Source organism: Vollenhovia emeryi, unplaced genomic scaffold, assembly GCF_000949405.1.
Source record: "Vollenhovia emeryi isolate VEMERY1.0 unplaced genomic scaffold, V.emery_V1.0 DF939133.1, whole genome shotgun sequence".
NCBI classification, from domain to species: domain Eukaryota; kingdom Metazoa; phylum Arthropoda; class Insecta; order Hymenoptera; family Formicidae; genus Vollenhovia; species Vollenhovia emeryi.
Genome location: NW_011967233.1, coordinates 75,769 through 91,186, shown reverse-complemented (window position 1 = coordinate 91,186; position 15,418 = coordinate 75,769). Strand labels below are relative to the sequence as shown.

At 47.5% G+C, this 15,418-nt stretch overlaps 1 protein-coding gene across 3 annotated transcripts in view; it reads right to left on the bottom strand.

Annotated features, from left to right (window-relative positions):
* The window catches only part of LOC105567840 (neurofilament medium polypeptide), a 110,272-nt gene that overhangs the window by 33,507 nt on the left and 61,347 nt on the right, over positions 1-15,418 (bottom strand). For 2 of the 3 annotated variants that reach the window (XM_012023049.1, XM_012023050.1), the window contains exons 3-4: positions 3,561-3,722; positions 3,225-3,338 (exon numbers count right to left, since the gene is read on the bottom strand). In XM_012023049.1, coding sequence (XP_011878439.1) covers positions 3,225-3,338; positions 3,561-3,722 — 276 coding nt within the window. The remainder of the gene's footprint in view (positions 1-3,224; positions 3,339-3,560; positions 3,723-15,418) is intronic. The other variant, XM_012023051.1, reaches the window with a different exon arrangement.

Below are 15,418 nucleotides of genomic sequence, written 5' to 3'. Positions count from 1 at the left end.
CACAATATATGTATCGCTGCGTGGCGTTTTTGGTCTTTTACTTGTGCCAACCCTTATTGTATATGAAAATTCAGCAGGTAGGCTTTGTAACAACGATCTTGTCGGCGCTTTGCCTTTCGCATTCGATCTGTTCGTATTACTTTTTCTTTCACTGTGTCTCTTTGCAATAAATTAAATTAAAATTTCTTATTACATTGTATTATCAGTTTCGATTAATTACAAATTAGTTACGAGATTGAACGCGTTTCGACACTCCCTCAGCATGTTAACAACGTATAAAAAAGATAAAATGTCTAAGGTTAAATCGCGTAAAGAAAATGTGTAATGTTCCGCATTATAGCTCGACGTTAACACTACGATTGTAGTTTTATTCGTAAAGGGAATAGGAATATGTCTGAAACTTTGAACGCAGAATTAACCATGCCAAATTCGGTATTTTACACGCTGCGATTCCTATTATTGTTAATGTAAATTAATAACGTCACAACTTGTCGAGCGGGCGGTAGATCGATCGGGCGATAAAACGATCGTGCTCGAGTAACATTGGGCGAAGAGCCATTGTCTATCGGGACACACGAGCTGCAGGTCGAAGCCGGAGGCTGCGACGAGGGATCGGGCTGGCTGGCTGGCTGGTTGACTGGCTGGCTGCCTGGCTAGCAGGCAACCGGCGGGGATAATTTAACCACGCGCGGCGAGGAGCCGGTTTTCCACGGCGGCCTATCACGAAAGTTGCGCGCGCGGAGGTACGACGAACCGAAGGGATGAGTCACGGCTGTTCTTCTCTCTTCCCACTCTCCTTCCGTCGCGCCGAGGTCGCGGAAAGGAAGGGAGACCGTGCACGCGAGTGCGGCTGAGACGGCAGACTGCAGAGGAAGACGAGGAGGAAGGTGGCGACGGTGGCGAAGGAAACGGGAGGATCCCGGCGCGGTCCGTCGCCGAGGTCTCGCCTACGCGGCTACGCGCTCCTGAGAAGCGTGATAAGACGGGGAGCCGCGGAGCGCGAGGGAAAGACTCGCGGAAGACGCGGGAAGAAAAGCGAGAGCTTAGCGTCGCTACTTATTATACATCTGCCGGATCGCAGCTGCCCTGACTGCGTTAACCGGAAAGAGTTACGATGATTCATTGCCGCCTCGAGATAATTAAGCATCTTGAGTGCGCACTGGATGCGGCAGGTGGACGCGAGCGAAGCGCGTTGCCTCGTCCTTGTCACCCTTGGGCATCCGGTATAAAGACGTACGCCAAGTATCCAATCTCTCGAGAAGAAACGTGCGAATCATGTCGTCGTAGGCAAAATTGGTACAGTTAGCCGGTCGTCGTTATCGCGTTACGATCTGGTCACTCATTACACCCTTAATTTCTGCCCGTACGATCGCGGCCCCTATCGCACGACGCGTGATCGCGCGATCATCGCTAATCTATACAGGTCGATGTAATCGCGCTGGTCGAGGCATAAAGCCGCGCGTAATGTGGAATAGCTTGTTACGCCGCGCGACGAAGATTAATAATAACGTCTACAAAGTGAGCTCCATCATTCACGGGGCCCGTGAAAGGCCGTCGCGCCGTTGTAATGGTCGCGCGCCGTCAGCGTCACAAGGTATAACGTGCAGCTGCATAATACTTCATCATTTCTCTGCCGCGACAACGATGCGATACCCGAGGATGGCCCTCATCCCGCGCGCCGATAAGCACGCAAACCGGGAGGGGGAATCGTGAGCGATACCAACGAATAACTTTGTTAACGCGGGCCCGTTCGCGCCGAGGCGAGTCGAGTCGGGTCGAGTCGGCCTCGATCATTTCTACCAAATAAATCTCCGCTAATCGCGAGCGCCTTCGAGATTTATCGAATCCCGGCGGCCAATTAAGCGCCGTCCGAGAGCTCTCGATTCCGTGACGGCTATCGCGTGGCCGTCCGCGATTATCTCTCCGCGCGGCACGAACTTGAAGGGAAGTGCTACGCTTGATCAAACACAGGGCCGTTATTGGCCGAGGCTCTCTTTCGACGCGGCCGGCCGGATCGATTATTCCGTCGCGGCGATTACGCGGCCGGGAAAAAGATCGGGAGGAAGTCGGAACGGGGTCGCAGGCGATTCATTGCCGCAGCTCGCAAAGCCGATCGCCCCGTGTCCCCTTACCACCCCCTTCTGCTCCTGCATTGGGCGATTGTGCACCACCTACGCTACCGTGTCCTGGAACCTGTTCGGGCGCTGCCGATACACGTATTTCACGCGAGACGTTCGATGAGCGCGAAACGTCTCGCCCCGCGCTATCGAAACTCGTCGCGTTGCGTAACCGTCGCGCGCGAGTTCCATCCCTCCGATAACGAGGGCGGTATCGGCGAGGTTAAAAATTGGGGGCTGTTTTTTCGGGAGTAACGCAACGCAAACGCGCCACGGCGCGATATCAAAGAGCGGCGTAATTAGCTCGGGCAAAATCGAACTCCGATACGCGAGAGCGTGATAATTGTTTAGCGCGAAAACGCGCGATCGGCGTCATGGAATTTAGTAGGCGGGTAAAATTATCCAATTACATGTTACTCAGAGTTAAATTGCGCAAAATGTTTCAATTACGAGTATCCGAGCGAAAGGTTCCGGGCGAGTTACATTGGACAATTAAAAAAAGAGAAACTTAAGCGTCTTAAACTTGGGGCGTGTTCCCCATTTCCTCTCATTTCCTCCCTTTTGTTAGTAAAATGCAGTCTAACAATAAGTACAATCCCTTTCTAAAAGAGAGATATTACCGGCGTGAATGTTAATATCAAACAGTTGAGGCCTCTTTTTTGTGATGCCAATTGGTTTTTTCGAAGCGCGGTGTGCTTTACTTCTCTTTTAGATTCGTGCCATGCCTAACCATTCTCTTCTTTTCAGTTAACTCCTTTAACTATTCGTTACGCGTAAAAATTATCGTAAAAAATAAGAAAAAATAAATAAATCGCGCGTAGGTGTTGTTCTAGTGTCTAGTAAAAAGTATAATAAAATGCCAAAAACTCTCATGAAATTCTTCCAAATGCCATGTTCCACGATTACACGATTTTCAAGGTAAATTTTAAAGGAAAAGTCCGTGCAATACTAGCAGCAGTACTGACAATGGGAGGAAATGGGAACACACCCTTAAACATCTCGCTCGGCCGAAAGCGAACGTTGCCATTTCGCGGCGAGAAATAACGTTAGAAGTGGCGTCGCTTTCGCGAGTAACTTCCTATCAGTAGATGCTTCCTCGCGACTCACCTCTGCGAGCGGCTCCTCCTTGGTGACGTCTCCATTCTTGGGCGTTTCGTCGCGGCTCGGCTTAGTCTTGTCCTTCTTGCTGAAGCTGATCGACCTGAAGGACCACTTTTTCTTCTAGAAAACGAGGAAACGCCATCTGATAGCGATCGGCAGACTCATCGCGAGTAATTGCGCGGCGTGGAAGAGCAAAACTTTTAAATTAAGGTCGAACAACTGAGACCGCCGCGCGAATACGTTTCGACGCGCCGCGGTGACGCGAGGGAAAATTTATTTATTTGTCATCGGGCGCGATTAATTAAACCTGGATCGACGCGCGATAGACGCGAGTCGCCTTACCTTATCCTTCTTTTTGGCTTCCTTATTGTCTGGAGAGGTGGCAGCGTTCGGACTGGCAGGGGTCGCCTCTGTGGGCGTCGTGACTTCTGCGACCTCCGCAGGAGAGTCTCCGGACGATTCTTGCTTCGTCTCCTCGGCTTTTACCTCTTCCTGCTGCGGCTGCTGAAAGCAGAGGAAGAGTCTCCTTCGAATTTCGTCCCCCAAGACGTAACGTTAACTCTACGCGAGTAACGCCAACGATAAAGACACTTTCGACGTACAATGTCTATGTAAACAGGGCTTGTGATTACGCGCATAAATCGTCTGAATTCTCGGAACCAGTTAGAACAATACGAATTGTCATAAATAGTATTTTACCCTAGGGATTTCCTCAAGCATGGCGAACGTGAACGAGGCAAAGGGAACCACTAAGTATACGAACGATATCGTTCGCAAGATATATGCCACGTCGTAAATTGTAAATCCCATATCGTAAATCGATACCTTGTAAAACTACAATGTACGACTTCTCGCGGTAATACTCCTACCATTTTGCGAAATGATAGCCGCTCGAGCATCAGCTGATAGGTGCTTTCAACGCGGCTCTTCACGACACGCGATATATTTAACGTCGTTAAAGACAGAAAACCTAGGTATTTCCCACGTCGTCCTAAAAACGTGTAAACTCCATTACTTTGCCTCGCGTTACCATTGAACGAAACGTCGAACGTTTTGTGGATTATATTACCGTGAGTTACGAAGAGGATATCATCATTAGGAAGCTGATTGAAGATCGAGATCGATTATTTCGTGAATTCAAATTAAGAACGTAACGTCGTGGCAACGTCAAACAAATTATTCTGATGCTTCACAAATTTATCCCGGAACTGGAATCACCCCAATTTGCAGGAAAATTCGTAGAAGCTACGCGAAACATCGAAAATTTCATTACCTCATTTCCCGTAAACTATAGCGAGATAAAACTGATTACACCGACAGGCTTTTCGCCCGCGGGCGGTATACGTTTTCGTGATGATACTTGTATAGTCGTTGAAAGTTTCTCATCTTGCGTCCGGAAGTGCCGCAGCCACTCCGGAATTAAGTCGCTTAACTCTTTCCCATCGTATCCCGAGGCCCATCACTTATAAATAATATCAAACTTCCGTGAACCGGGTTAGTTTTCCCGGAAAGCGCATAGTGCACAACGAGCTGCACGACACGAGAGGTTCCTTTGTCCCGGTCCTGAAAGGCCCTCGACGATCTCTCGCGACGAAGTGTGCGGCTTACCAAACTAGCCGAGAAAAGTGCGGCCGACGAGAAAAGGGCTCGTCTTTACGCGGAGAAAGTTTGCTTGAGTCGATTAGATTTCGGGGGCCCGAGCCCCGAAGCCTGGGAGTCTCCTCGCACAGAGATAATTTTGAAAACTCAAAATCCAGTTACGGTAAGACAAATAAGCCAATAAAGGATGAGAAGGAAAATCGGATTGCGATTCTTTCATTAATTGAACCGAGACTGATTCATTATTCCCGAATCCAGGCATTTATTAATAAAAAATTCTTCTTAAGGCCTGCGTCCACGATACTAGAACTTGGTCCAAGTTCTAGATTCAGGAAACGAGTAGCCAATCAACTTGCAGCTATTCCATAAAAGCCTGGAGTAAAAACTTGGGCCAAGTTCTAGCATCGCGGACACAGGCCTTTGGCAACGTGAAAATTATCTTGCAAATTTCCGAAATAATTGTAGGATTCTCGACTGCGCCGACGTGATCGTTCGTTACCTCGGTGTATGTAATTACGGTTCATGGCGCAAAGCGGGCGGACGGAGCTCCTCGTTAAAAAACGCTTCTCCGAAGCTGGCTAAAAGATCCCTCGGCATTGTCTCCCTAAATTCGCGAGTCATCCCGCCTGCACGAGCTGAAATTATTTCATCTCGCGTTCGCCAAGTAATTGTTCATTGCAGAGCCCACTCCAAAATTCGGAAGACTTATCTGACCCACGCCATTTAGCTCGATTCTACCTTACATTTCCAATTTGCGATCGATAAAACTGGTAGCCGGGAGACGGCAAATATTGGCCGAGTCGAATGAAACGGGCGTGAATAGCGTTTCGCAAGTCGTGGCAGGTGACTGGTCGATTGTACAAACAACGAGCTACTTTATTATCGATGCAAATACGCGGGAACAATTCCAGAACGTTTATCCGAGGTACGCAAACACGCGCGTTGCGCGATAAAACGAGGCGACGGCCAATCAGGCCGACGTTCCATGGCGTCGTTTAAGAACGATATAAATCCGGCGTGGGCGTTAGATGGTGGATTTCCTGATTTACAACGGACTGGGAGGCGCGACGCGCTGTCACATTCGATTACAAGTAACGCGTATGCACAACGCCGTTTCTCTCCCTCTCTCCCTCGCTTTCTCTTTCTCCTCTCGGTCTCCGCGTCTTCCGTTCTCCACCGCAACGACGGCGGCGAGACGAGGCAAATCTCCTCAGACGCGTTTCGCGCGCATTATATTATGTAAATATCGGCTTATTTCTGCATTCACGAGATGCACCGCGACGACGAGTCCCGCGTCCGGCGAAGACGAGATATGAGCAAAGGCAGGGGAGAGAGAGAGAGAGGCGGGGAGAGGGGAGGAAAAAACGAAAATGAACGGACGGAAAACGAGGTCCGAAGAGGACGAGGGGCACCGCGCGCCGGAATATTCTCTCCACGACCCCCCCCCCCCCCCGGGACAATGGCACCACACGAATAGGGGGGGACCGCGTATTAATACGAACCGCAAAACGTCGAGGACAAAAAGCGGGCGTCCGAGTCATTTGCAAACGCAAAAAATCGACCGAAAATTTCGGGCTCGAAAGAGACGGAATAACAAGCCGCGTGTTTTTTCCCCCGTCGTTTCGCATCCACAAAGTTGAAATCGAGCGATAGAGTAAAGAAGCTAAGACTCCATAAACGCGTTGAACTGCGGCAACGTGTGCAGCATCAAAAGATTTCAATTTCAACGCAGGAAGCTTGCGGCAAGCTTCTAATTGGTCAACTCGCGTTGCCGCACGCGTTGTCGCGGCTCGAACCCAAGACTCCATAAACCTAAGACTCCATAAACGCGTTGAATTGCGGCAACGTGTGCGGCAACGAGTCAAAAGATTTCAATTTCCACGTAGGAAACTTGCGGCAAGCTTCCGATTGGTCAACTCGCAATGCCACACGCGTTGCCGCAGCTCAACGCGTCTATGGAGTCTCGGCTTGAAGGCCGAATCAGACTAGCAATTGCAGACTCGGATTGAATTGGGATTGGCGATTAACGATTGTCTTCTAGCCAATGAGAGCAAAGCAGCCAGCGACTTAATCGACTCTCATTGGCTAGAGGGCAATCCGTCAATCGCTAATCCCAATCCAATTCGAGTCGGCAATTGCTAGTCTGATTCGGTCTTAACGTAACGCGAGGGATGCGGAATCGGCTGTTTTGTTTCACGCGCCGCGGTTCTCCAGTATGAATATTGCATTCGGTGTAAAACGAAATAATGAATTAAGATTCCGCGCGCGGGATCGTATTACCGAAGACGCAGGCGGATAATAATAATGACCGCCTCGCCGCGGAGAAGAGGCCGATATATCGGAATTCGGAGGCCGCGTGAGTTTGCCATTAATTAATATTCAAAGATACGCGGCGCGAGGCAACCTTGCGCGGCGGATAAAGACGCCCGGGGATCGTCGCGCGGCTGGGTCGCACAATATTGGAATACGAAGGAATCCACGGGACGGGCGGCTCTCGAGCGAAGGCCGAGAGATTTCCACAATAAATTCCTCGGCACTGCAGGCGCGCATATATGAATACGCGCCGTCCGCGTCCTGCGTACACAGTTTCTATAACGAATTCCCGAGCGTTGAGTAATCGTCGTGCGTTCGACGCGCGCGAATCCGACCGAGGCGATGCCGCCCGCCGCGAAAACGCCGCGCAAAGCGAGAGATCACATGCAACGGAACAGTTAAATTTAACCGTTAAAATACTGGGTCGGAGGGGGGTTTACCGCGTTTTCGTCGAGAAACCGCGTTTCACCGGTGACCGCGAGGGGAGAGAGACAGGCGTTTACCCGCGACGCTCTCTCGCCAGACGGCGGAGACTCGCAGGAATTCAGGCGGGTCAGAGATGCAATTAGTGGCGGCAAAGCAGATGAGTCGTATTAATTAATAAAGCGCGTACGTCCCGTAGAGCTGCTTACACGCGCGATGATTCATCAACGAAACGCGCGGTGGCGCCGAGATATCACGACGTTCGCGCGGTTATTATTAATTACACGTGAAATACTTCGCTTAATTTCCGTGCGATATTCCGCGCGGCTGATTCATCGCTCGGAACAGAGTAGCTCGATAGGCGGATCGACGGTCCTTCTGCCGGCCGCGTTAGTCGCGTATAATATACCGCTACATCAACGCGCGCGTCGCGACCCACAAGCTAATTACAGAAATCGAGGAGATCTGTGAACTCGCGGGATACAAAGCACCCTGCAATTTGGCTGTCGACCGCGCGGCAATCAATCATTAATAAATTTCAGCCTATTAGTGTCCCCCCCCCCCTTTTTCTTTCGGTCGATAATATTCGATCTCGATGTCAATCAATTCATAATTCGCCTCCCTCGGTTTTTTTTGCGAGACGATAACTGTTCTCGTATGCAGAAACGGTTGTAACGTATTCGCATAGTATAACTGGGTAGGTCCACCGTCTGTCGGCCCCTTTGATCCGTGCGGTCCACGTGGTATTCCGCCGTGTCTTCTCTCCAAATCCAGCAGCGTACTCTCTAAAGTCAATCAGTGAATTATCACTGAAAATAGTGAATGGTCACCGATTCGCACACTGAAAAAAATTTCTGGTTGAATCCTGTAATCCTACAGAAATTCTGGTAAATCTTAAAGGAATTCTGGTAAATCCTAAAGGAATTATCTGATTCGTCCATATTCAACCAGAAATTTTTTTCAGTGCAGTTATAAATATGCCACTGAAAATCGCAGCGGTCTTACAATTATCTACTTATAATTGTAAATCAGTGACTATTCACTGTTTACAATGATAATCCACTGATTGACTTTTAGAAAGTATAATTAGAAAAGAAGCAATAATAAGTATGAGTGTCTTTCACGGTAGAATTTTTATCGCGCGCGACCAGGCGTCCGTCGGCGGCGCACCGGATGAGTCACGGCCAAGGTTGCGATCCGCACCTTGCTCGTTGCGATCTCTTAGTCCCAGTCTACAATAGAGATTTAAGCCCTAAGCCTTAAGAAATTGACTAATCACAGTCGCGCATTCTACTCATACTTGACCGTGATTGGCCAATTTCTTAAAGCTTAGGGCTTAAATCATCTATTGTAGACTGGGACTTACGGATTCGAGAGATCGCGCGCGCACGCACGCACGCATAGCGCATCTTACCTCGCGGATACTCGAATGCGCGATCGTATCGCGAATTTCCCATTCAAAACAGGCGGAGAGCATCGTGTCGAACGCGTCGTCATATCAGCGCGGCGTATTAAGGGCAGGTGTTCGACAAGACGAACGGGTTGACTCTCAAGCAGACGCACGCACGCACGCACCTGCCTGAGGATTTGGCAAGATTGCGAACGGAGGCGGTGCGTCGCCAGACGCGCGGAGACACCGAGGGAGAAGCGATGAATATTCATGAGACGCGGGCATAATCTCGCGTGTCGCGCAAACGGCGCCGCTCGATCGGACACAACGAAGGCGCGGATCCGCGAGAACCGCGACGGCCGACACGCGGGGCGTCGCGTCGGGGCGTTCGCGAGGTGGTGAATCGGCAGATCGAGGTAAACCGCGATGACGTTATGTTAATGAGAATGACACATTTAAATCCGAATGTGGGTTAAGCGGCGACGACGGCAATGAAAGAGACACGGAGATCGGAGAGGAGAAACTCCTCGCGCGAGCATGTTTAATCTATAACGGATCGCTTTTATACGACATTCACCTCGCCGCATTTATGCAAACACTTCATTAGCGGAACGTATCTCTCTCGCGGCACGAAAAGAAATTCGCGAAATCTCCTCGACTCGCCGAGACGTGACGCGCCGGGTAGAAGTGTGCGAATCGCATCGAATCGAATCCAATCGCTGAAGGATCGATCCGATTCGTTTTCGAATCATCGACGATTCGATTTCACATCGGTCACTTTTGCCCTCTGATAAATGTAATACTTTTTGCCATGTAATAATAAAATAATTCTTAAAATAAACACTGTCAGTGAAAAAACGGTCAGGTCTGGTCTACGATGAGCTGTCAGTCAGAAGCTGTTAGTCGGAGCTGTAGCCGGTATTTATAGTCAGATCTGATATTCAAGATCGTCTTGAATTTATCTAAAGATGCTGTGTGGAATATTTCAATGACTATGGAGTATCTATAAAAATCAATCAGTGAATTATCACTGAAAACAGTAAATAGTCACTGATTTACAGTTATAAATATGTCACTGTAATTTTCAGTGGTATACTTATAACTGCAAATCAGCGACTATTCATTGTTTTCAGTGATAATCCACTGATTGACTTTTAGATAGTAAACACGGTCTTGAATATAAGATCTGACTATGAATACTAGCCTATATGTCGATCCTTTTTCTTTTTAGATGAACCGAACACAGTCCTGACTTTTGACTATCGACTCATTGTAGACCACTCTCTAAAAGATTTACAGTGCAATTTTCAGTAGCATATGACTATTCACTGTTTTCAGTGATAATCCACTGATTGACTTTTAGAGAGTGTTTGAGATCAGGATCATTCGTTACAGTAATTTGTATATATCTAGTCAGAAGCAACCGCTCCCGTAGTCAGTATTATCAAGACACATCATAGATCGCCGCGGCCGTGAACAATCCGCGTGACGCAACTGCGTCGACTCGTCGGCGCTATCGACCACCGTCGCGTTAGATCGACACGGGAGCTCTTAATCTGTTCGTAACGTTCGAATCATAAACACGTTTTCGACTTCGACTTCTATTTCGCTAGTGCTATTATTTGCTATCGTTGTATTTGAACTTTGCTTGCTAAAGGACTAAAGCCTCCGCTACAATGATTCTCGGTTCTGTCTACAATGGTCGTAGTCGTAAGAATAATCGACTGCGATTGGTCAATTCTTATCGAGCGACTACGACTACGACCATTGTAGACAGAACCGAGAATCATTGTAGCGGAGGCTTAACGCTTTTCGCTTAAATAACGCTATAAGTGTGCTCTCGCGAGAGGAACTGGAAATTCATCGCGATCATTATTATCCTGCTTGATTTCTTATTCTCTCTTAAGTTATTATCTAATATAATTCCTTCTTGCAGCTAATCTCGCTATGATGAAATTAAGTCTTACAATAGATACTCGCAGTTCTGAGCGAGCCCCTAATAGATTAATCCTCTTCCTTTACTTGAACGTTAGATTCAATTCCTTGTGTCTTTCCATAGTCTCGCTCTCATAACATTCTACAGTGAATTCGCGCTAGATACGTAAAATCAAAGGACAACTGGATACGTTCGACTTGCGGCAGTTGCAATCTGTACGCCACCGTCGCCGCGTCGTGGCGGAACTAGCTTCTCGTCTCGCGGTTAGTCAATATCGATCATCGAACGCGTGACAGAGAGTAAACACGGTCTTGAATAGAAGATCTGACTATGAATACTGGCCTATATGTCGATCCTTTTTTTCGAGATAGTCACTGATTTACAGTTATAAATATACCACTGTAATTTTTTTTAATTAAATTAGCGACTGTTCACTGCTTTCAGTGATAATCCACTGATTGACTTTTAGAGAGTAAACACGGTCTTGAATATAAGATCTGACTATGAATAACTGGCCTGTATGTCGAGCCTCATTCTTTCTGAATGGACCAAACATAGTTCTGACTTTTGACTAATGACTCATTGCAGACCACTCTCTAAAAGATTTACAGTGCAATTTTCAGTAGCATATGACTATTCACTGTTTTCAGTGATAATTCACTGACTGACTTTAAAAGAGCAGATGATCTTAAGTTTACGGTTTTATTTTCAAATCAAGATATAATGTGCCCGGGAACGATGGATTCGAATTCGAAACGTGAAAAGATTCAATTCGACCACACAAAATGATTCGTGCACCTCTAGTGCCGAGTTATCGGTGTCGATCGAGTGTGGTCCAACGACCGAGAGACACGCGCGCGAAATAGTAGCGCGAAGGGAGGAAAGGGAGCGAGAAGATTAGTTCGTCCGGGATTACTTAGGTGCGCTCTTGTAAGACGAGGCGCGCGAAGCCGGTACGCGAGCCACGATTACAGTTAGTCGCGGGAACCGGCGAGTGTGTGCAAGTTAGTCAAACGGTATTTGCCCGTTTCTTTTTTTTTGTCAAAACTTTAACGGGCACCGCGAGCTGCTCGACTGGCAGCCGATGCATCGCGTCGAGACGCCGATCTTCGTCGCTCTGTCAGACGTTCGCGATATTCGAAGGACAGGCGGCTCGCGAATCGGCAAGCGATGAGTCGCGGATGCAATTTCGATTATCGGACGGATAATCGAGATACTCGCTGTCGTTCGCGGGAAAAATGATCGTCTCGACACGCGAGAGGCACGTGAATTCGTGTTCGATGGAACGATAACCGGGATAGCATGACTCGGCGCAGCGTATCAAATCAATTTTTCACACGATCTCTGTGGAATGCGCTGGAAAATGCGTGTATCAGCGTGTCAAACTCTTAATCTCGAGAGAACGCAGCATCGATTGCTTATCGGAGATACGAGGGGAGAGGTGATAAATCGAAACAATACGCGGAATGTCGCTGCGAAATCGTCCGCTTTTGAACCAAAATTCTCGCGCCGCTCTCGAGTTCGGAATATTTTTACGGCGAGGGAAAAACGCTCGCTCGAGAGTAATCGAAGTACGCGACGCCTTAAACCGGCGCAAAATGATGGAGAACGAGAAATCGAAAGAGGAGCAGGAACGACTTGTCGAAGGGAAATGAAAGGAAGGAGAGGGTGGTAGTAAAGTGCGCTCTCTCTCGCCCTCTCTCGTGCGCGCGTGTCGTCGTATTTGGTGCGTGACAGCTGCCGCCGGTCTTGCTCAATCGGGGAAATATCAAGTTTCGTCTATAAGCGGGAAGGGTATTTCGAGATATAAACCGCCGTGCACTTATGAGATTCGAGTCGAGAGGAGGGAGAGAAAGAGACGGAAAGAGACTCGAAAACTTGGCACGGCGGAATTCCGATACGCGGCGAAACGCGGCACGAATTTTTCGAGCAGGGCTACATCGAAGTTAAAAAAAGTTCGAAGAAAAGTAAATTGCCCCCGGAGAACGTTCGTTCCAGTTTGGGCAAATTAAAAATAGAAAATAACTCTTAAAATAAAGAGGTCGACGGCAATTCGAACGCTACTTCTCGCATATTTTTATACACGGAGAGCATTTCCTTTTAAAATTTATTTTTAAAATCTGTGATCGTGGGACAACGCAGCATTGCGAACAATTTTATGAGTTTCTTGACATCTTTCCATACATTTTGCTAGTAAAACGTACGGTAAAATTTCAAAAAAAAAAACTCAGAGTTGTTCGAAGTGCCATGTTGTCCCACGATCACATGATTTTCAGGACAAATTTTAAGAGAAAATTCTCACCGTGTAAAATTTAGAGTTGGATAAGTCGATCGACCGCGAGTGCGTGTAACATAACTAATGAAACGGTAACCGGAAGAACTACAATAGTTCAACGGATTAGACGTGAATAAGATCTTGAACATGAGCGAACGAATACAAACTCATCCGTGTTGCTTATCCATGTGACGTTAATGCACCTTGCAAGCGCTAATCCGCCAACGCGCGGTGTACAATTAATACGAGCTTTCCGTTTACAGCGCATCTTACGTAACGCCATGATTATCGGCCATCAAGCCGATACTCCGCGCTCGAGCGGTCATTGAAGCGATGCAATGATCCTGTGAAGAGGCGCTCTCGGTGCGCTGATTCTCGCGTTCATGAGTTATGACTCTGTACGAGCAGGAAATCGATCGTTATCGAAGGATAGGCCGTTCTCTCGGGGGTCTACGAGCTCGCGGTAGCACTTCGCCCAGGTCGTGCCCAGAATAGTCAACCCCCGGACGTCGTAAAGGCGACACTTGACGCATTCGCGCGCCGCATCAAGTCCGGTTTACACGGCGCTCTTTTGTCAGCTGCCAAATAATTCCTCGGGGACGTGGCGAAGAACGCATCGACCGGAGCGGGGATATTAAGGCGATAAAAACTGCGTGCACTAATCCGCTAATTGCTAACGTAATCCACTTGTAAGCGTAATCTACTTTCTAAAGAGATATTGCGATGTTGCTAATGACGGTGTTCTACTCCGTTTTAGCGATATTGGTCGGAATTTTTAATTGAAGAGAACGTCGCTACGCGGAGAGAACTTTCTCTTAAAATTTACCGTGAAAATCGTGTAATCGTGGAACGACTTTATGAGTTTTTGTCAATTTTACCGGGCGTTTCATTAAGAAAAATGTAGCTGCCGTAGCTAAGAACTGTGGCAACTAAATTTCAATTGTAAAATACGGACAGTTAACGTTTAGTTGGGATAACTAAATATTTTGCTACTGTTCCTATTGTATTAAGCGCGACAGCAAACAGTTCGCTGTTATAGAAATTTGTAGCTAGGACAGCAAAATATTTTTAACAAACCATAATTAGTTACGGTAGCGAAAATTTTTGTTTCAGTACAGTAAAATGTATGGTAAAATTCTCGTAAAATTCTTCGAAACGCGTTGTCCCTCGATTGCATGATCTAACAAGATAAATTTTAAGCGAAAATTCACCGTGTAGCGATATCTTATTTGTGTTATGATTTGCTCTCGGGAGATATTACGTACGTCAACGTCGCACAACACGCTGCACTAAAATAATTCGACGGTCGTACACGCGATGATTTATTATTATTAGTTACTTCACGCGAACACGTATATTTTTTTTAATAATAAAGACGCCGCTAAGTACAGCTAGCACATTGCGAGAAGGTGATACGTCGTAGTTCTCGACGAATTGATTAAGATTAATGATTCGCCGGCGCGTGCAACCACCGCCGGGATGAGTCGTCTCGGCGAGATAAGCTACGGAGCACCTACGACTTTTACGGGTAAACGCGTGATTCAGCGCGCCGCCCATTGTACGCCCGTTCGCGTACAATCCGCGCGAACGAGATCATTGAGAAGTGATCGATAATTGAGTGCGTGACTCACCGCAAAGCGATTTGAGAATGTCAATAATCAAGCGAAGCGCGAGCGGAGGGAGAGAACGTGGCATTTAACGCGCCGATATTGAATTTGCCTTCGCACTCGAGGAAAAATAATTATACGCGTGAAACGATCGAGATAGGCGTAATCGACAAGCCCCGCGATCTGCCCGGTGACAGGCGCGCTTGTGTGTAATCATTCAAGCCGGAAATTCGAGTCAATAGTGTGGTTTTCTCTGGAGCAGGATGCTCATTAATAACGAGATCGTATGTGCTAATACGCTATCAATCTACGCCTCGTAACGAAAAATTATCGCCGTAAGAACGTCGAAGGTAAATACGATCGTACCGCCCGGACCGGAATCGAGGCAATTCACCTGCGCAAACAATTGGCCCTAATACGACTGACATGATTTTAAGATAATCATGAGGCTCCAAATCAAACTAATTTTATTCATTCTCATTTTCGCCGATGTTAAACCGAACAACGAACAAAGTATTGAATTAAAGATACGCGAGCTTCCAATTCCTTCGGCGGAGAGAGCACATTTTTGTCATCTTCTCGCAAAAGTATAATGTGAAATTACGTTCATCAATTAAATTAAAGCCTGCAAAGATAAACGTATAACGATAAAAAGAA